Below are 23,502 nucleotides of genomic sequence, written 5' to 3'. Positions count from 1 at the left end.
TTCATAAAAAAGTACATGTTTATGTCCATAACACATTTTTTTTTACAGATTCTCCCCGTCCTGAAAAACGTGAGACAAAGTGTCCAATTCCAGGATGTGACGGCTCAGGTCATGTAACTGGATTGTACCCTCACCATCGCAGTCTTTCTGGTTGTCCTCACAAAGTTAGAGTGCCTCTAGAAAGTAGGTTCCATATATAATCCACAAGCAAATCTAATAATAATTGCACTATACTACACAACCACCATGTGAGCATTTCCTATGTCTATGCAATGGTTTCTGCTAAAGTAGTTTATTATGCTTCAACAAGTATTTGTCTATGTTGTAGGTAAAGAGTTAGTAATATTTGGCCACAAATATTAATGTAATAATCTTATTATAATAACATTAGGTAAGAACAATTATTCATTGGGTAGGAACAATTTTATGATGTGTCTTCCTTTCATTTTGCCACAGAAGTTCTTTATGCACCAATAGGATATGAGGGAATTTAGAAATATGGATAAACAGAGGACACATCATTCAATTAGATATTTAGCAAAAAAATATGTGTTAGAGGTGCAAAAAACCACCCCTACATGGAGTGACCATATAATCAATATACCATACAGTAGGTTCTGCACTCTCAGAAATAAGATTCAGTCGTAAACTGGTGCTATCAAAAAAATATTTTACTGTTTAAAAAACAATTTGGCAGTATTGACAAAAATTCAGTTCACATAGCAATGATATACATACCACCCAGAAGTTTGTGTGAAGCAAAAAAAGGAAGCAACAAGGAGAGGATATACTTGCCACAAATGAGAATAACCCCAACGTTTTGCCAAGTGTTATAAAATGTTAATTTGGAATAGAGGCTCCAAAACTGTGGGACTGCCTACCCTTTGGAAGCCCATGGGGCAAATTCACTAAAGGGCGAAGTGAATAACGCTAGCGCAAATTCGCCAGCGTGACGTCTTTTTGTTACTTCAACGATTTACTAAAAGGTGCTGGCGTAAATTCGCTAGTGAAGTGGACCTACTCTTGCACATTTTACTGAACGTTAACTCATGCGCCAGACTTGCCTTCACCAGCTCAGACCAGGCGAAGTGCAATAGAGTAGGACTTGCTTCAAAAAACCCTGGCGTCTTTTACTTTTTTAAGGGTGATAGGCTGAAAAAGATCTGAATTTTTTGGGGGGTATCCTCTTTCCCCCCTAAATTTCCTAGCATATGGCAACTCAACTATACAGTGGGCACATGTATAGGGCAATAGAACACCTTTATTTTATCTTTTAAAGCTTTCCTGGGCTTGTGTAGTGTAATGTAGTTGCTGCAGCATATGCGTCCATTATTTTAACTTTGCGCGTATGCAAATTAGCCATCGCTAGCGTAACTTCACTTTGCCTGACGAAGTAACGGTAGCGCAACTTTGCTACCGTTCCCCTCCCTGAGCGAAACTTCGCATTTTAGTGAATTTGCATAGCGCTGGCGAAACTACGCATGGTGAAGTGCCCCATATCCTTGGGTGGGGGGGGGGGCATAAAAGGCTTGTTAGAGTGATTGCTGTGGAAAAAGTCTATTTGCTCTCCCAAATACTCCTGCGGTTTGTTGCTAAGTAAGGTACAGTTATATAAACTTACAGTATTTTCTGCCTTGAATAAGTTTTAATGGCTGATATAGTGACTTCTTATATCTGCAACATTGTTATGAGCCCTTAACACATGTTAGACCTTAGAGGGAGGCTTGAACTGAAAAAGAATTGAAGAGTTGAAATCTGCGACATGCAATTACCGCCCACTTTTGGCATTTTTATGCTTTATAAAAAGGATTGTATATTTTGGTAAAAAAATATTAATATAAATACCTTCTTGTGCTAGAAGTGAAGAGTATTCATTGCTTAAAAAGCAATTGAGTTATACTCCGGACATTGAGCAGAAATCAATATGGTAGACATCACAGGCATGTGTCTCACATTGTTTCTGTGAAACCATTTGTAAGACTTTTTTGAATAAGAGAGATAAAGCAAAAGTAAACCTAACAGCACCACTGTACTGTATATGCATTTGGTTCTTAGTGCAACATTTATGATACAGTCTGAAAGGTTAGTCATTATAATGCCAAAGGGAATGGGGATGATAAATATAGAAACATAGACCTTACCATTCTCATTTATTTAATAGGCTGCAGAATGTCTTGGTGGTCAATTTCCTTATACTATTTGTTTTCAACTTGCCTGAAGAATGCAATAGTATATAATATCCTTATTAATATAAATTGGATCACTAGTACAATACACTTTGCTTTTCATTATAATATAGTTATAGTCATATGTAAGCAAAGAACAATAATCCGTATTTCTCAGTAGCATTGAGATCTTCCCTGCAGCGTGCTTTACTTTTTAGAAGTACACATTAGCTTTACCAGTATGTATGTATGTACAATCTTACAGCAGTGTTAAAAGGTGTATCAGTTGTATATTCATTCAGCTGCCATATGCAGGGTCTGTTGGTTCCAGTTTTGTTTAGAAAAAATGGCCTCAGTGGCAGCAAATGTGGAAGATCATCTAAAAGATGGCAAGTTTGTGTGAGATTTGCAAAGAAGCACATCTTTAGAATGAAAAAAGTTATGCCCAAGTTCCCTAGTAGAATAGTAGAAGTTGTACATATAAAACAACTGTTTGTTACCACAACTTCCAATGCTGCTCATCAGAAACACAGGGCATGACTTTAAGGAGAAAATTACAATTTAATATAAGTTTCATCATATTTTTCTCTTCATTCTGTCTTCATGCAGGTGTTGGGTATCAGATTTTCATTGACAGTTATATCCAATATATCTTATGGGTAGGGAGGCGACTCCCTTTCCTAGTATTAAAACAAATTCAAATAACTGATTCCAGTACAAACAAAATCTAGCCTTTGGCACAAATTCTGCATGTAAAGCGACAGGATTTTTGTGGTTTTAATAGAGTGAGCTCTAATACTGTACATATTCTAGGCCAAAGGAGCCCCCCTTAGATATATTGGATTTAACTGTCATTCAAAATCAGACCACCAACTCCTGCATGAAGAGAGAATGAAGAGAGGCAGATGCTGAGAGGGTGATAGTGAAGAATACAATTAATATTTCAGAAAAGGTTCAGAATTTTCAATTGATCATATTTAGAAAACTTCTTATTTCTTATATAAAATTTTCGTGATAGTTTGTCTTTAAGAACAAAGAAAGGAGCTGTATTGAAACACCCCTGGATGTACATGTAATCAAGCTTAAAGGAGAAGGAAAGGTTTCAACTAAGTAAGGCTTATCAGAAAGATCCATCTAAATATACCAGTAAACCCCCAAAGAAATGCTGCTCTGAATCCGCTGTCAAAAGAAACACAGTATTTCTTTCCTTCTATTGTGTACACATGGGCTTCTGTATCAGACTTCCTGCCTTCAGGTTAAACCTCATTGCCCTGGGCAAGAGCATGCTTAGTTTGCTCCTCTCCCCCCCCTCTCCCTTCTCTGCTGTAATCTGAGCCCAGAGCAGGGAGAGACTCAGGCAGGAAGTGATGTCACACCATGTTAATACTGCAGCTCCTATCCTAAACAAACAGAGAGTTTCTAGAGCTTTTTATTCAGCTATGGTAAAACATTCTACAGAATAAATATTCTAGCTTGCACTATTGCAGCTGATCTATTGGCAATAAAATGCTTCCGTAGCTTTCCTTCTCCTTTAAGGGGCAGAATTATCAGAATGTAAGTTAAGAGCTTAATAAATAAAAACTCACCCCATCTATTCATTCCTATGGTATTTTTGGAACCGTATTTATCAAATGGTGAGTTCTAACGTTTACCCATGGAAAAATACTAAAAATCCCATAGGAATAAATAGAATGTGGGTGAGATTTTGTTAATTAAGCTCTAAATTCACATTTTTAAAAATCTGCCCCTTAGTTGACTCACCATTCTTCATACAGTATACAACAGTATGTGATACTACTATCAAAGCATTGCATTTCAGTTGTTCTGGCCAATACTTTTTCTGGAGCTGATGTTAAAAAACATAACAAAAAAGAACCTTATGTGACAATGTCAATTGGAGACACAAATAAACCCAACCCATGTTATTTTGTTTAAGTTTAAATCAAGATGTTAAGCCCTGATTAAATACATTTAGGAATGCTGTTGCAAGTCTTCTTCATATGCATTCATACAGAAGCTGAAAATTAGGGATGTAGCGAACCGCCGATAATGTGTTCGCGAACGCCGTTGGCGAACACCGGCAAAAAATGCGAACAGTTCGCGAACAGTTCGCGAACTTCGAACATCCGAAAATCGTTCGATTCGAACGATCGAAGGATTTTAATCGTTCGATCGAACGATTTTCGTTCGAATCGAACGAAAATCGTTCGATTTTAGCGACCGAATGGTCGAATGGTCGAACGATTTTGACGCGAACGCCTATTGGCGAACGTCGCGCGACGTTCGCGAACTTGCGGCGGACGCGAACAGCCGATGTTCGCGCGAACAAGTTCGCCGCAGAACAGTCCGCGACATCCCTACTGAAAATACAGCAGTACCCCTGTCTAATTAAAGCACTATATGGGTATATAAGTACTTGGAACTAGTTTGCTTTAAATGTTGTACAGACTAAGCATGTCATGTTACAACTATAACACAACACTCACAAATGGAACACTTGTGGTATCTATATATTTTTAACAATAACTTATTAGAATAGCATGAAAAAAGGCCACAAACAATATATAATATATCCATCGTATATAGCCGATGTAATAATAGTGCATTGTTGGGTTCAGGCCTACAACAAAACTGGAGAATGGAATAGAGCTCCACACTGTTCTATTTACTTAATAATTTATGAATGATAATTCTCAACTGACATTTTTAAGTAATTAAAATAAAACATACAACTAGACTATGCTTACATTAATGAACGATACTCTTACATTTACGAATGATAATTCTCAATTGAAAACAAACATTTTTAATTATTTACTTTATTTATCTTTTTTGACAAACAGGTTACAATTTCGGATGCTTAAAGTGGACCTGTCACCCTGACACAAAAATCTGTATAATAAAAGTCCTTTTCAAATTAAACATGAAATACAATTTCCATTTTTTATTTAAGCATTCATAGCTGCTGTAAGCTCATTTAAGAATCTCAGCTGTCAATCAAATATTGTCTGCCCCTCCTCTATGCCCGTGGCATAGAGGCGGGGCAGACAATTACTTTCACTTTCCATTCAGCACTTCCTAGATGTCACTGCTCTCCCCACATTCCCCCGTTCTTTTCACCATTTAATTGTGTAGCCAGGGCCTGGGGATGGACATCGGGTCCCCCATTCTGGTGCACAAACAAGATTCTGAGATGATACAAGGCTTGTCTTAATAACGGTGTCCACAAAATGGCTCCTGCCTGCTTGTTATAACTATGAATTCCCAGACTGAAGGAAACAAGATTCAAATAATTTATATAGTGTAATTAAAGTTCATTTTGCTTGACTAATCTGATAAAATAGGATTTTGAATAATTTTTTTGGGTGACGGGTCCCCTTTAAAATAATACTACTTTACATTAATTCCTCCCTAAGTGGGTTGTTATCCTGACTTTTCTCATCTGCTGTAATACAAATAAAATAATTAATACATTGTTAAATAGAGTAAATAATTCAATATATATAGTTGATATGTCAATAAGCAGAGTCTTAAGGACCAAACTCATGCAGATACAATATGTGCTGGCAAAATGTTCTCTTAGTTTTTAGCAATTTTTAGCAATTAAAAGCAATATCTTATAACAATCTGATTAATTAAGGCATAATTATATAATGCAGACTGGCTGGGTGTTGTGTGTTTATGCGTTGATTTCTCTAGTCTCCCTGGGGAAGAACAATACCATTGTTATCTAGAGTTGGAAATACACATCCAGTAGGAACCATGTACAGATGGCTCACAATACGTCCTAGTGACAATGGAATTCTACTCCAGGGAACCATTACAGGGTTTTAACATTTAGCACACACAGAGCTTTGGTGTTTGTAATAAGAATTAAGAAAAATAAGTAAGCGTGTAATTATGCATATTTATAAGCATTTTAGGGATCAAATCATACTGTTCTGATTTAGTAGTAAGTAAAACAATATACAGTTATAGGATGTGTTATCCTGAAACACGTTATCCAGAAAGCTCTGAATTACTGGAAGGTCATCTCCCATAGACACCATTGTAATCAAATAATTTTATTTTTTTCTCCGTATTAACAAAACGGTACATTACTTGACCCCAAATAAGATATAATTCATCATTACCAGCAGAAAAACAATCCTGTTGAGTTTATTTAATGTTTAAATGTTTTTTTAGCATACTTAGGTTATGTAGATTACGAAAAGACCCTAGACCCACAAGTCCCATACCTGTATTATGGGGCAGATTTATCAAGGGTCGAATTTCGAGGGGTTAAAACCCTCAAAATTCGACCATCGAATTTAAATCCTTCGAATTCGAATATCGAATTCAAAGGATTTAGCTCTAAAATAGCATTCGATTTTTAGCGATCGATCGAAAGATTTTTATTCGATGCCAAAAACTTAAAAAAAATGCACTTGATGGTCCCTATAGGCTAATATAGTAATTCGGTAGCTTTAATTTGGCGAAGTATTGAAATCGAAGGATTTTTAAAGAGACAGTACTTCGACTATCGACTCGTCGAATATTCGAACGATTTTTACTTCGAATCGAAATTGAAATAAATTCAAAGTCGTAGTATCATATTCAATGGTCGAAGTATCCAAAAAATTACTTTGAAATTCAAACTTTTTGGACTTGGAAAATTCCATCGAGCTTAGCAAATCTGCCCCTATATGTCCTTAAATTTATCCTAATATCTTCCCTATTTTTATAAGTTGGATGAAAGGTTCAGACAACTTCAGCTTTGTTAACCTATAAATCCTGCCATCCCACCAACAGTTGAAGGCTGTTGCAGGGTTCTGAGCACTAATTGTTTATCTCAGATTTAAATTGTTTGGAAAATATGTGTTTAAGAAACTTCTGCCACATCAAGCAATGCAATGGTTTATTGTGGCTAATATATGGGATAATGATGTTGCTTCTGTGCAGCCTTTCCCAAATCCATGAACAAATTCAATAAATGTTTTTCAGAAAGAAAGTCAAGTAGACTGTAGAAAACGAACATGCATTTTTTGGGTTAGCTCTGCTAAGTTTCCCATATGTCTGAAGTATTTTCATTGTCCTTTCAACTGAGTTCCATTATGAAATAAATCATTACAGAATGTAAAAGGAATCAATAAATCTGAAACATTTGGCAGGTTACAATTAAAGGGGGAAACCAAGAGGACATTTTGTATCAACATCATGTCTGAGTTGCAAATTACTGTCCTAGAGCAGAAAGGGGACTTGCTAAATAAATGTCAGCATAAATGGCAAGCAGACTTCCCAGATCTAAAGAATAATGGTAATGTTATTTCAAAGAGTACACTATACGCTTAAAATGCCCAAGAGACTGTGAGCAAAAACTCACATAAATGTTCTGGACATTGGAAGACAATTATTGTATACTCTCCAATATATAATTTGTCTAACTTAGCAGCCAGTCAATGAAATTGTCTTTCTGGCATACAGTTGTTTTTTATAAATGGATCATGACGGCATGTCAGTATATCTACAAATGCATCCTCTGGTGGCACTCACAGCAGTTGTCTGCTGCCCATAGCTACAGGCAGAACGGGGAGATAAATTTGCCAGTGTTATTTATTTATTCAACCCTCATTTAAATTTTAATTATTTAGCTTTTTTTAAAAAATATTCTAAATCTTGGTAGTGAATTTTTAGCATAATTTACAAAATCATTAAGACATTGTACACAGGGCACATTTTATTTATATTCAAAAAAACACACTTGTAAAATTTTTAAAATGACACACGATATGTATACCATTACATTTAACCATATTTATTTCCCTGTAGTCCTGGCCATGCATGAAAATGTTCTAAAGTGTCCAACACCAGGATGCAATGGAAGAGGGCATGTTAACAGCAATCGCAATACACATAGGAGGTATGCAAAAGAGATTTTCCTTTGTAAAATATTTATAAAAACAGATAAAGAAATGTTTAGGTGCAACATTTCTTTAATGTAATATTATAATTTTATAAAATATACTGTATGTTATTATAAATAATACTGTTACTTTTTACCATTTTAATGTGGTTGTGAGCAGTATATGCTTCAGTTAACTCTACATTCCCTGTAGTGAACAGGAATATTATTTAAAAAATCAAATAATTTTTCCTTTCAAGTCTTTCAGGCTGTCCAATTGCCGCTGCTGAAAAACTCTCGAAAACACAAGAAATGCAATTATCTTCCAATGGTGGGACCAATACTGAACCAATTCACAGGTATACACAACAAATTAAATCACATTTCAGCTTTCTTTTTGGTGTACTGTTTTTTTAAATATCTTTTTTGTCCAGTTATTAATAAAGATCAGGCTAGTAAGAATAATCTCACATCAATTATTGAACCAAGTTCAAGATTCTCTTTAACTTTTATACTGTAGTAAATACATATATATGGCTATGAATAGCTATGTTAAATAATTATCATTGAGGAGATATCATTATGGGGGATGGGATGCATAGCAGAATAGCTTTAATCAAGCACTAAGCATTAAAAGAAAAAATGACCCCTAACTTTTCTTTTCAATCTCCTATAACATAATGCAAAAAAGGTCAGAGTTGAATTCTGTTTTTGCCTGATGAATATTAGGAAGGTTATTTACAAAAACTCAAATTTATTTTATATTTTTATTAAATCAAGCTTGATCAAACTCCATTCCCCTATTTTGTCTTATTTATCAATAAAAATAACTTAAAATAATCAGGCCCGGAAAAAAATTGGTTTAACTAGAATCTTACAAATTTTTCGGATTTGGTGCCTGAATCTCTATATTTCTTCAGAAAACCCTGAATTTTTTGGATTAATGGACAAAACCCAGCGCAGATCACAATATTTTCAAATTCTAAAAGGGGCATCTGCCACTGACTTCTACATGACCTTGACAGGTTTGAGATTTTTTAATTTTGACTTTTAGCAGCTTCGGGGTATAATAAATCTAAAAAAAAAAATCCCCTTTTTGACCAAAAAATCTTGACCAAACAAAATCAAAGTTTAGTAAATAAAAAATATAAATGTAGCCCTTTGAATAGGCAGTATTGTTGCCAAAGGTATTGTGCACTTCACAATAAAAAAAGATGACGTATTGGTTCTCTAGAGTGATAAAGTTGCTGATTTGTAATAGTATTGTTGCCATGCTATCAAGAAGAACAATCACAGTCTACAAGAACAATTGTGAGATTTATTTTTTAATTAATCTTAATCCTACTGATATTTTCATTGTTCTCCCTCATTTCAAATCATTTTACAGAGCAACTTGTGTAAAACATCTTGAGGTAACACAGTTCAGATATGGAGCAACACAACCAGTTACCACAGCACGAGCAACTATTATTAAAGAGCACGACAGATTCGGGAAAGTTCCATTTGACTATGCCAGCTTTGATGCACAAGTTTTTGGCAAACGCACCATTGCTACAGTTGTTCACAGCCAAGAATCTAATTGTAGTGGAGGTAAGTCCTAAACTTTAACCAGCACAAATATTTCAGTAAGACAAGGTCTTTATTTACAAATGCCACAGGTGCAAGTACTGGAGCCCTAAGGGGCACAAAATTGCACCCCTCAGGACCCATCCACAGAGTCCCCATGGATTTTAGGTGCAGACTGTACCTTGTGCTGAAAATCCATGTTATCTCCCATAGTTCATTGCTGCTCAATACAATTAGCACAGTTAGTAGACCCATGTTTGGATGTGTCACATTTGTTCTCAGCCAGGACTTCACTGATTGGTGAGACATTCGTATTAAAGCTGATCCTTGGTCATAGCCGAAAATCCAGGAGGTTGGGCTTCATACAACCTTTCCTTCACTTTACCATTTCATCTACCCCTTTCAATATATAAAAAAAATATATGAGGATACTCAGTTACTCAAGTAATCATCAGCAGCAGAGAGGTAATAATTCATTCTAGCCTTGTTTGATAAACTCAACCCATAAAATGCTTACCTTAAAACATGTCACCATATACAACATCTACAGTGCATATAAATGGTAGGGATGAGTGAATTTTTTCCCAACTTTCACCACGGAAATGACGCCATAGACTTCAATGGGAGAAAAAAATATGTTGCACGTCAAACGAAACTTGTCGCCCATAGACTTTAATGCATTTTGGTGAATTTTTTGCGGCGGCAAATTTTTGTCGAATCGAAACAGGTTAAAGTCGCTCAACCCTATCAGTGGTTGTCCCCCTTATTAAAACTTTACACCACAAGAGGTAATAGGCATTGGCATATTCAAAACATCAGCTTTCATGCATTTGATATCTACAGTGACTGTTGAAAAATTTCACTAGGCCCAAACAACAGGTGAAGATTTTGATAAAAGCTTAACTGGTCACCAGGGGTACATAGAATCACCCACACTACATTTAAAAGCAAAAGTATACTTGGTTAGCCTAAAGTGTTTAAAGGAAAAGTATTTCCCTGAGCATGTGAAATACATCACATAAAACAGCATATCTATAAAACACTGACATTCTCTTATTGGCTTGATTCTGCTTGAATCTATTAAGCCAAGTAATGCAAAATGTTGCAGCCTTTGTCCCAAACCACAACCTTCATTCCACATCCAGGATTGGATGGGAGATGTCTTTTTTGCTTCATTGAGTTTAAAAAAAAACTTGAATTATAAAAATTAGTAAATCAGCCTCCCCAGGCTAAAAAGCTGTATAATGAATATATAATTGAATGTTAAACTAAGATATATCAGCCCAATATAACTGCATTGTGTATAGTTTTGAATTGCTGTGTTGTATGTCAGTTTACACCAAATAAAAACTGCAAATAAAAAATAGTTTTGACATCACTGAAGTATCTGGCACACACACAGCTCCTTCCTTTTCTAACAGAAAGTAATATTGTGTTACGTGATTGGTACATAAAGTGCTATTTTTAATATGATTTAGATTTATTTTTGTGCTAAAACTTATGAATTTGAATTATGGTTTCAAAAACTCGAATGTTGGATATGTATTAAGATTTAAAAAAAAACTGTAGACGTCATTAAGAGCTGTCCTAGGCAAAATTTTTGAGTTTTTGTTTTCAATTCAAGATTTTCAGATTTTTTTTTCTCATGAAAATGATAGTACAGGTATGGGACCTGTTATCCAGAATGCTCGGGACCTGGGGGTTTCCGTATAATGGATCTTTCCGTAATATGGGTCTTCATGCCTTAAGTCTACTAGAAATTCATTTAAACATTAAATAAACCTAATAGGGTTTGCTTCCAATAAGGATTAATTATATATTAGTTTGGATCAAGTACAAGCTACTGTTTTATTATTACAGAGAAAAAGGAAATCATTTTAAAAAATTTGGATTATTTGGATAAAATGGAGTCTATGGGAGACAGCCATTCCTTAATTCGGATCTTTCTGGATATCGGGTTTCCGGATAAGGGATCCTATACCTGTAGTATGAAGTAGAATACTAAATGCATACTAAATACTAAATGCATTTGAATAAGAAAAAAAATCTAAAAAAAATCTTACAAATTCAAATTATGATAAATAGCCCTCTAATTATATGTGATGGTAAAAATATACCAACTCGACCCATCATTCTTAAGAATGCTTTATTTGTTCAGTTGTTTCTTTACTGCAACAGTGCCTTTACAAAATGCAAATTATATGAATGCTGAATGTCTTTCCCAGTATAATAACAGTGCTCATATTTTGGGAAAGAAACAAAGAATTTGTTTATAACCAGCTATAAACAAAATCATACATTGCATAAGTAACATGTAATCAAATCTCTCTTTGACAGCAAAACAGCACACAAGTCCAGCAAAATCTTCCAATCGACTGCATAGCGCCCACACTCAGAGCCCATGTCATGCCAGCTCTTACAACTACGGTCAGTGTAGTGAAGACACCCACATAGCAGCAGCTGCTGCCATCCTCAACCTTTCCACCCGCTGCAGGGAAGCGGCAGCAGAGATCCTTTCCAACAAACCATTGAGTCTCTCTGCCAAGGTAGGAGAATCCAAAAACCTGGAGGGTGTAGTAGCTACTGAACTGTGAATAAACTGTTTTTCACTTTATGATTAAATCAATAAACTACATTTAATAACTGTATATAAATCTACCTTTAGTTTGGAGATTTTGTGGACCTGCAAGGTGTCTATACAATTGGCAAGAAAAAGGTATTTGCGAAAAATGTGAAATTGTTGTAAGAGAGGTGGAAAAAAACAGCTCCAATTTTCTTTTTCATGGGAAGTGAAGCTGAATTTTTTAAACACTGGTCTGTAGTGAGCAATGATTTTCTGAATCCTGAGGTATTTAGTAATTCCTTCTTCCAATTGTTAAGAGGAATCCATGCTGCTTTATCTACTCCATGTGGCTTAGCAAAAACAATGGTGCTTTAGGCATATACTATTATCTGTTTTTTGTTAAAGGCTATTAAGCTAACCAATTAATCTTCTTTTCAATACATGTATCTAATAATTAGTGAAAAGTTTGCACCAGTGAATGGTGTAATTAGTCTGTAGACCCTAGGGGGCTGGTAAGGGCCTGTATCCTCCACACACCCCTTTAATTCTGCACCCTCCCTCCTTCCCAAACCTGCACTGATTCCTGCACAGTGGGATTGTGCAGCAGGGTAGAAATGACATGAATGGGCCCAGAATATTTTTGCTGACTTAAAATGGCAACTAATATCTAAAAGCAAAGTCTATCTCTCTGCTGGGGGTGAATATACCTGGGGGCCTTTTTTTAAAAAGAGGTAGAACAAAGGAAAAGTATATGTTTGGAAATCCAACATTTTGGACAGAAAAAAGAGAGCTAAAAGAAAAATATCTCTTTGCATCTTTGAGGCATTTTTTTTTTTGGAAAAAAAAACAAACATGATTGCTCTCCGAACTCAAATGCAGTGAAACCACTATCCATCATTTTACAATGAGCCATATTTCAAATATGTTTTGAAAACTTATGAGCAAACTTATTTTTATAAGTGTCACATCCGAATCCATGTCTCTAGGACTTCTGTGAATATTGCTGTATTAGCTTATATCTAATGTCCCCTCTTATTTTTTTGGCTTGTGTGTGAAAACATTATGTACAAACTTTTTAAAAGTGCATAGTTCCGGCTTAGCACAAAATTGTGATTTTTAGAAGTTTAGATTTATGGCATTTCTATTTATTTAAAAGTATATAGTTTTCGTTCAAATGTCTGTTTCCAACTCTAGTTCCCATCCATACAATTTTTTCAAAGTAGGGATTTATACATTCCGATATTAAGCAAGCATTTGATGGCAGTTGGTGTTCATATAGTTAATAACTTGAATGTCTGTAACTAATGGTTATTAATACTAATGTACAATACATCTAATATCATGCAGATGGCATACGTTCTTAGTAAGTTATTATCTAGGATAAGCTTCAGCGGTAAATTCAGGACTTAATATCACAGCAGATTAAACCTTTTTAGTGAAAGGGCAGAAAGATGCAACCAAAGCATCTTAATAATATGTATTATAGAGGTTTATTTAATACAGTGGAAGCACACTACAGAAATGGCTTTAGAATCAAAAAGTATTTTACAACTTTAAATAATATAATGGTCTGATCCCCTAGTACTTTCCTGATCCTGAATAGTATTTGTACAGTAAATATAACATGAAATAAAAACAATAATAAATAGTAGTGAATGAAAATGTTACCAATGTCAATTAATTTGCTAATACCTTCATAGTTACAAAAAGAATGAGCTCAAAATAAGGGCCTCAGTGATTAATAGTAAGTTCATGTTTATATATTAAATTTTAAAGAACGTGCTATGGTATGTCTATTGGGCAATGTCAATAGAATTATTTAAAACCCTCTGTAAAACCAAAATCCAGCAAGGATAACTTGAAGAATTGTCTCACTTACCTTGAAACAGTTGATATAGACACATCTGCTTTTCTAGAGTGATCACACTGCAATCCCACTCACAGTGTCTATCAAATAACAGTTGAGAATGAGTGGAATAAACAGGATATACTGTTGTAGCAGTGGGGATCCAAATAATAACATCATTGCCATGTGTTAATTATATATTAATGTAAAGGCACTCTAGAACATTTTTAAAATAAACTACACATTAAAGAGCTGCACTGAAGTGGCAGGTCAAATCATCTTAAAGGGATACTGTCATGGGAAAAAAAAATTTTTTTCAAAATGAATCAGTTAATAGTGCTGCTCCAGCAGAATTCTGCACTGAAATCCCTTTCTCAAAAGAGCAAACAGGTTTTTTTATATTCAATTTTGAAATCTAACATGGGGCTAGACATTTTGTCAATTTCCCAGCTGCCCCTGGTCAGATTTTTTTATATTCAATTTTGAAATCTAACATGGGGCTAGACATTTTGTCAATTTCCCAGCTGCCCCTGTCTGTGGTCCACACAGTCCTTGTTTGATGCGATTTTTCACCAGCCCATTAAATAACTGTATGGACCTGGATCAGATATCAAAAACTTAGTCATCAGACACTCATCAATCAGCTCAGTAGTTGATGCTGCCCATAACTAACCACCATTATTCATTGGGTTAAATTAGCCCTACACATTGATATCTTGCCAAACTAGCAGATTTCTACCCACACACCCATGTGGTCATGGTGGGATTTTTGGCCAGGAATCAGTCAGACAAGCCCTCATGAGGGCCTTATGAATGTGACAAAAACCTGCAAATTCATTCTGAAGGAGCTTGATTTTTATTGTTTTCGAGAATTTTAAAAAAAAAAGCATGAATTTTTAGTGAAAAAATATGATTTGTGAAAAAAAGGATATACAAAAGTTAGTAAATATGCCCCTAAGTGACTGGATGGTGTTTTAAGACAGTTGTCCTTGTCCTTGAACTTAGCTAGCATAAATCCATGTTGATGTAAAAAAAAAAACTATCCTTTATTCATTTTAACAGTTTTAAATGTTTAACTTTAGATATAGTGATTCAAATTACAAAGGTCCCAAACATTCCAGATCACAATTTATTCAAAGTATTTCACAGATTTGAATGAGTGCATGTGATTTTGTGTTATAATGAACAAAAACTGAATGTCACAACATGTAATTGTAAGCGCTAAAAAAAGCAGATTAAATATATTTCATACTGTATATCTTTATTTTTTAATGAAAGCAAATTTCTTGCATATAGAAATCCATTGACGTTGTTGTAGTATGTATAGCATGGAATGTTTTGCTTAGCATCACGACCTGAAAGCAATTATTTGCACATAATAATAATAATAATTGCAAGCTAACATAGGGTGAATAAGCCATGAAGTAAAGTATACAGTGCATATACCAAAATCAAGCAAAAGAAGCAATAGTTTCCTGATTTCCTAAATCCAGGTCAAAATTTGGATGTTACTGCTGGAAAAGATCAAGAAGCATTTTTGTAAAATAAAACTAATATTTAATTGTGACTTTCCCTCCTAAAACTGTTGTTGATTACCGAAGCATCTTATTTAAATACTGCTTGGAATAAGCTGGAACATTATGAGGTTACACAGAACTGGTGCAAAGAATTACACATTAACTGATGGGATATGATTCAGAAAGCTGCTTTTAAAGTCAGATATATTTAAATAAAGCAAGCATTTCCTGTTATCCTTTAAAAGCACCATATGGCTATATTATCAGAGCCACAAACTGTTCATTGATTTTAAAATATTATATAAATAATGTATCTTACAGGCAACAGACATTGAAGTTGATGAAAACGGCACATTAGATTTAAGCATGAAGAAGAATCGATTCCATGAGAAGGCTGGTACCTTTGGCATATCAAAGCCTATCCTGTCAACACCTTCTTTGTCACCCTTCAAAACAAGTAGCATCTTAGTTAACGCAGCCTTCTATAAAGCCCTTTGCGAAAAGGAGGGTTGGGATACCCCCATTAACTACAGCAAAGTCCACAGCACAATTGGAGATGATAAAGAGGTATTTCAACATAAGTTTATTCCACTCTACCAGGATTTATAAAATGTAAGAGTGAAAAACCCAGTATCAGAGAGATAAATATATGACTGATGACTTCTGAGATGGATAATCCATGTACATAAAGCTGATATTACATGAAACAAAAATGCAAATAATGCATTTAAGCTTTTTTGGAGTTTTTTCTATTCAGGTTGCTTCATAAATATACTAGTGATCAAGAAAAAAACTTGATTGGGTATCATTGGAAAGTTGTCCAAGTCCAAGTTTGAAATAACTTTGATCATGCAGCCTCTTCATATGTATATATTTACTAAAGGCCTTACTATATAGCTACATGAGAGAAACCAACCTCTGAAAGTTCTTATAATCATTATTATTATTAACAGCTTTATGCAACTTACAGTTTCAGTCACTGCATATTGTCAGCAATGTTAGGATTAATTTAATGCTGCAATAGCACTCAGGAACATTGAAGAGATTTTCATTATTAGCTGAACGGATGGAGAGGATCAAGGATTTTGCCATTGCAGCTGGAAGGCAGAACGTTATCTGTTGAGTATTTCTATGAAGCCTACCATTTCTTGCATTGGAAAGATTGGAAAAATGTACACCAGAATTCAGCCAGAAATTTTGCAGGCATTTAGTATCCCTTTGCCAAATGCAGATATGGTTTGTGGAAAGGGTTATCGTTTTTTATAAGAACATTGTAAGTTCATTTGAAATTTCTTGAACATATTTCTCTCTCAATACGAGGGTAACAATTAGGCCCACCAGAGAGCAGCTGGCAAAAGCCAACATTATTATAGCATAAGCAGAAAGTGAGTACACACATTTTTTGGGTTTCCCCTTCTTTTAAGTCTACTAAAAAATAATGTAAGCATTAAATAAACCCAAAAGTATTGTTTTGCCTCCAATAAGGGTTAATTATATCTTAGTTGGGATCATGTTTACAGAGAAAGAGGAAATAATTGTTCAAATATGTAATTAATTCAAATGGAGTCTATGGGAGATGACCTTCTGGTAATTTACTTTCTGGATTCCAACACCAGAAAATGGAATGATAAAAATCTACATTTATAATCTATATTAACATACAACTTTTATTATAATGAAGAATGTACACCTACTGTTAAATATAATAAGGGATTTAGTAATCATATAAAATAATTTGCCTTCTGTCATTATGTCTATATATGGTTAAAAAAAACACAATAAAAACAAAATTAAAAAGATTTAAAAACTAAAAAGATTTCGTTTGTGGTGCAGGTCACCAAGCAGGCTCCCAAATCCTTATACATGTATCATAGAAACGGAATGTACACATTTTTTCAGTTGCAAAAATATATTAGATACAAATTCCAATTACATCATTGTCTTACTGTACACATAGGGGCAGATTCATTAAGGGTCGAATTTCGAAGTTAAAAATACTTCGAAATTCGACCCTCGAATTGAAATACTTCGACTTCGAATATCGAAGTCAAAGGATTTAGCGCTAAACGTTCGTTCGATCGATCGAAGGATTTTTCGTTCGATCGAACGATTAAATCCTTCGAATCGAACGATTCGAAGGATTTTAATCCAACGATCGAAGGAAAATCCTTCGATCAAAAAAAGGTTAGCAAACCTATGGGGACCTTCCCCATAGGCTAACATTGACTTCAGTAGGTTTTATCTGCCGAAGTAGGGGGTCGAAGTTTTTTTTAAAGGGAAAGTACTTCGACTATCGAATGGTCGAATAGTCGAACGATTTTTCGTTCGAAACGTTCGAATCGAAGTCGAAGGTCGTAGTCGAAGGTCGAAGTAGCCCATTCGATGGTCGAAGTACCCAAAAAATACTTCGAAATTCGAAGTATTTTTCATTCGAATCCTTCACTCGAGCTTAGTGAATCGGCCCCCTAATGATGCAACACTTCGAGCATTTGTATTTCTATTTTTCTGGTCAAGGTATTTCAGATGAAAAAATTTATTTTTTTGTGCCAGGAAAGGCATGTAGGTGCAGGTTAGGGTGCAGGGTACAAAGAAGCCCTGCACTTTCCACCTGTCCTATAGTAAAGTGCATAGGATAAGACATTTAACAAATCAATGTTTGTATTTGTCTAAGATACAATTAGCAATGTGTCTGTTGCAAAGGCAGAACTTCATTATTTAATGCAGAGGCTACATCTTTTGGGACTTTTTGCACTATTATTAACCATATATATTTCGGGGGGTTATTTATCAAAGGTCGAGTTTGTCAGGTTTTTTCTACCTTTATATCGAATTAACTCACAACTCGAATGTTTGCTTATTTATTAAAAAAAACAGAATGCAAAAAACCTGATTGAATGCAGTCAATGCAGTTGTGCAAAATTCCACAAAAAAACAAAAATCATGAAGGTAAAAAACATCTTCAAATGGTTCAAGGGGCCTCTGACATTGACTTCTACATGACCTCGACAGGTTTTAGCTGGAGTATTTTCGATTTGTGCTTTTTAGCAGCTTTGGGGCATAATAAATCTTGAAAAATTCGCGTTTTTTCAATTTTGAAAAATTTTAATTGTTAGTGAAACTACCCTTGAAAAACTCAGATTTTCCAGGAAAACACAACTTGACCTTTAATAAATAACCCCCGAAAATGTTGTTGCTTAGACTAGGAGCTAAGTATGATTTTATCACACAATTTTCATGTATATTTTCCTATGGAAATGTGGGCTATATAGCGCAGTATTGGAGTGTGTTTATCTAGCCATGAATGGTTAAGATCTAAGCATGCATGATTCACAAATTCTTCAACAGAGGAAACACAGGTGGCTATATATATATTTACTCTCTGATAGAGAGTAAATTTAGCAGCACATTTAGAAATTGCCTATTTATGTATTTAATTTCTATCCGAAAAAATATGCACTACAATAATGTATGTTTGTGGTCCCTGCCAACAATGAAAGTATTGCCCATTTCAATAGGGAAGCAGAGGGCTTGCTTTCTTTTGGTATATTTCCCTTCCTCATTTACTGAACAGGCCCCTGATAACGGTGAAATAATGGTCAGCTAATGGTCTTGGTAAAAATCCCACTCCCTTGATCCTAAAAATGTTCGCTTAGCCAAATCCGAGACTACATTAATAGCCTCTTGGGAGCCTGACTACTGGCTTTGCTATATTTCATATTCTCCTCATTGTTGACTATAAAGACTAATGATAGTTGAAAACACTGCGGCCTGATATTTATTCATACATGATTAGACAAGATTGCTTTGCTAGTACTGCCGCCCAAAGCTGAAAATGTAAACTACCTTGGATCAAGATTTCTTAATATATTTTGGCTATTTTTTGTGCACCATGCACAAGTTCATGCACACAACAGTTGCTTAATTTGGGTGGCAATTTACTGAAAATATTGTCTATATGTCTCTGTAAAATTGCTTGTCCAGATGCCCTTTAACAAACAACAAAAAGCATGAATCTGGACGCAGCTCAAAATGGCTACAGAACTCCTGATAAATAAATAGCGCTGTTAGCTTGGTTCAAACTGTCAGTTCTCCAATGATTTTAGAGACTTAAAAAATGTTAAAAGTGCCAGATGTCATTATCTGTTATTTACTTTGCCATTGTGTTTCGGTGTTTTGCTGAAAATCCATCTAAACTTCCATCTGGATATCAGCAAAGTTCATACTCTCTCTGCTTCCTTTTATTTCTTAATAAAATGCATACCTATAAAAAATAACTGTATTTAAATAATGACAAATAAAAACTATGCTTGTCATATAATTGTGCTAAATGGGTTGGCGTCATCTTTAAAAGTACTGTTTACAATACAAGCTGGAATTCGCCACTTTATGAAAGAAAAAAATAGCCATTGTATCTTGTGTTCGTTTTCTTCCCTTTACACCAACAGTAATAACATTGACAGTAATATAATTTATCATTTGGGCCTTTAAAGTACCAAATACTGGCCAAGAACTCAACCTAGAGTGATCCCAGAAGTACAGTGGTCCTGCAATGGTAATGATCCCATTCCACTGAAATTTCCCCCATCTTTATATTCTTGGTCAGCCCACACCTTAGTATGGCAGACACAGCCTGATAACATTGAAATAATGGTCAGCTAATGGTCTTGGTAAAAATACCACTCCCTTGATCCTAAAAATCTGAGGTTCTATTAAAGTATTCTAATATTTTATAAAATAATTATGATAGTAGCTTGTAACTGAAAATATAATCCTTTCAATGTATATCTAACCAGCATGGTAAATAATTTCACTTTTTTCCACCACTGGCTAGATGTTATGGCAAATCTCAGTGTGATATGATTTGTAAGTCTATATTAATATTTGTATTATATTTTAGGAGAACGGGTTCTCCTGTAATTAAACAATTACAATTGTAATAAACAGTTTATAAATAATGAATTCAAATCTTTTCATGAAAAAATATATTCCACAAGGGAACATTTGTTCAGTAATTTGCTTTAAAGTTCAGAATATATTTATGTGTTATATCTTTGTTTTAATCAGTTTAATTGAAAAACATGCACCAAATGTAAAATACAACAGATGGCACACTTCACCTTTCTTACTGATGAATAACCAGAAAGGTTAGCTCAGAGATAAAGGGGGTTTTTTTTCATGAGAAAAAATGATAATAGTGTTATCTTCTTGATTTGGATTGAGCAAAATAAAACAACTTTCACTCCTAATATTTCCATGGAATACCCAGTAGGCTGGAACTCGCCACTTCTAAACCACAGTTGATCAGAGCCCGACCACACACTCAAGTCACCCTTATTGGGACTGGCACTTAAAGGTTGGAATCAGGACCAAGAAGGAAGCTGTTAAGCAGAATAGCGGGCAAAAGTCCAACTCACTGCACACAAGTTAAACAGGCTCAAGGTCAAATTCAGGCAAATAGTCAAGGGCAGCAGCTTAATTGGGAGCAAGGCAAGGGCAGAATTATAGAGCACCCAGGAACATTCAGGAGTAGAACCTAGATTCAGGCTTTGAACCCTGGTATATGGCCTCCTTTTACTGTATTTGAAAGGGCGGGAAGATGTGCCTGCCCATTCAAATGCAGGCAGAAAGGTATTCAGTGGGGGATGACAATCTCTGCACTCCATTTTCGAGTGCTGAGACCTGTGGCAATTTTTTAAGGTGCAAGGCAGGGTACAAAGTGCAAAAAACATGGTGGATTGTGTCCCATTTTACAACCTGCACTGGAATTATGCCTTTTTTTTAAAAAAACATTAATACAGAGGATTCAGCAGCATGATAAAATATAAACTGGTGGACAAACATTTTGCAGGACTTCTACCAGCCAACTGAATCAATCCAGTATCAAAAAGAAAAGAAAAGGTGCATAAATCAATAATGCAAATCAATAATAACAAACATTATTTATATTTCTTTAGCCAGACCTTGGGGATTATTCAGATAACACAGATGAAACAAAATACTCCGAAGATTCCCCTTTGCCAAGTCCTAAAAGCAAGTTCCATTCCAGGGACATGAAGAAGGAATTGATTACGTAAGTTTAACACTGTGTATCTGTAGCTGTTCAGTCACTTTTAGAAGATGGACAATATTGCTTATTGTAGTGATTGTAATAGTTAAGGATAATAGCACTATTTGAAAAATCATTGGCGTGTCATACCCAGGCTCTGATTTCTCAGGAAGTTTTAAAGCATCTGAATTCCAGATATTTTTAGACAAATATCTGGCCCAGCTCAGCATGGAATCATAGAGAGATTGGGTGTGGAGACCTAACAGTGACCTAACTTCCAGCACATAATTGTCAGGCCATGGGTTATAGGCTGCTGTACTGAAAAAACTAGGTGTTATAATAATTGTTTTTTGTTTTTTTTCAAATAGTGCCAGTATCCCTTTTAGCAATTTCTAATATGTTGTTTGACCCCTCTGTATATATATATCACCACCTGATCTCTGGTAAAAAGCACAGTATCCTTTGTGTGTCATATAAAGTTCTGACTGCGTGTAAATATTTTTCAACATTTTTATCTCTAAATTCTTATATAAGTGTGACACATAGAGGTACCCAAACTGTTCCTATAGCTATAGTAGTCAGCTGCAAGGGTAAGCACTTATGTATCTGCTGACCTGCTGACACAATTTGGACCCTTTCTGCATATTGTTTTTTTACTGTATAAGATACCCACTGAGTGGTTAGACCAAAGTCACAATAAGTTATGGCTCTTGCAATTACAGATTTTAGTACGCATATACAGTAATTTAGCTAGGTACACATAATAATAATAATAATAATATAATAAATATCCTTTGAATTGAACACATTAGAAGCATGCAGATACTTCTCTGCATCAATTTTCCAGCACAGCATGTTCCTTACTGTTGCATAGTATTATAACACACTTACTGATGCTGATTTATAGTATTTGCAGTCATTCAAACATTTGCTTATAGATCCTCTGTCAAACAAACCCAGAGTCCAAATCATCTGCTTTGCAAGGCTAATTTGATGAGCTACAGAGTGGGTTTTTAGAAGGAAGTGGGAAGGAAAGCATGCTATTAGTTCCATTCAATAAAATGTGTACTTCCTATTGAAAATTCCACTAACTACGGTCCAGACTCAGTAAATGCTCACAATTTATTTCTAACCAGTAACGGCTTTAACATGTTGGCAAACAATTGGAGTGTTTTAAATGTACAAATCTTCTTCCATGACTGTACTAAGATTTATACCGGTTCATGTAGAGGGTTTTTTTTTACTAAAATCTGAATCTGTATCTCAATATGTTTATAAAAAAAGCATGACCAAACTCCCATACCCAATTTGACCTTATTTATTCTTTAAAAAGCTCAAATTAATTGGTTTGGTGGAATAAAACAGCAAAAATCGTACACAAAATCGTATTGTACAATTTTTTTTCCTGCCTTTTTTCCTGAATCGTAAGATTTTTTGGGGTTTTTGCCCGAAAAGCCTGAAATTATTGGAATTTTGGGCTAAACCCAGCACAGACCGCAATAACTTCCAATTAGGATAGGGACCACAGTAACTGACTTATACACAAACTCGGCAGGTCTGATATGGTGGATTTTCGGAATCAGTCTTTTTGCAGCATCGACTTTAATAAATCATGAAAAATTATTAAAAATTCAGAGTTTAATAAGCATCCCCCTAAATGTCCGATGAGCTAAAATGTATGCAATGCTTGTTCAGAAGGATTAAACCAGGATCAGATAGCTGAAATTTTAAACAATCTGTCTCAGAGTATAAGGGAGACAAACTATTTTCCTGTTTAATTTCTACTAAAGAAACAAAGGAAGTTTAAGTAATAATAGTATATAGTCTCTCAGAATAAATACCTAACTACTATATATATGATAGTTGTCTCACGAGTTAAAATGTATGTAATGCTTGTTCTTTTTCTGGTACTCAACAT

The 23,502-nt window shown here is 34.9% G+C and overlaps 1 protein-coding gene across 1 annotated transcript in view; it reads left to right on the top strand.

Annotated features, from left to right (window-relative positions):
* Nucleotides 1-23,502, top strand: part of st18.L (ST18 C2H2C-type zinc finger transcription factor L homeolog) — a 122,314-nt gene that overhangs the window by 71,215 nt on the left and 27,597 nt on the right. Inside the window, exons 7-13 of the mRNA XM_041566422.1 lie at nt 49-183; nt 7,974-8,064; nt 8,307-8,405; nt 9,434-9,636; nt 11,950-12,158; nt 15,860-16,105; nt 21,493-21,608. Of these exons, the coding sequence (XP_041422356.1) occupies nt 49-183; nt 7,974-8,064; nt 8,307-8,405; nt 9,434-9,636; nt 11,950-12,158; nt 15,860-16,105; nt 21,493-21,608 (1,099 nt within the window). The remainder of the gene's footprint in view (nt 1-48; nt 184-7,973; nt 8,065-8,306; nt 8,406-9,433; nt 9,637-11,949; nt 12,159-15,859; nt 16,106-21,492; nt 21,609-23,502) is intronic.

The sequence above is a fragment of the Xenopus laevis genome, chromosome 6L (genome assembly GCF_017654675.1).
Source record: "Xenopus laevis strain J_2021 chromosome 6L, Xenopus_laevis_v10.1, whole genome shotgun sequence".
NCBI lineage: Eukaryota > Metazoa > Chordata > Amphibia > Anura > Pipidae > Xenopus > Xenopus laevis.
Note: the sequence above shows the minus strand (reverse complement) of the source record. Positions and strands in the feature narration are given on the sequence as shown.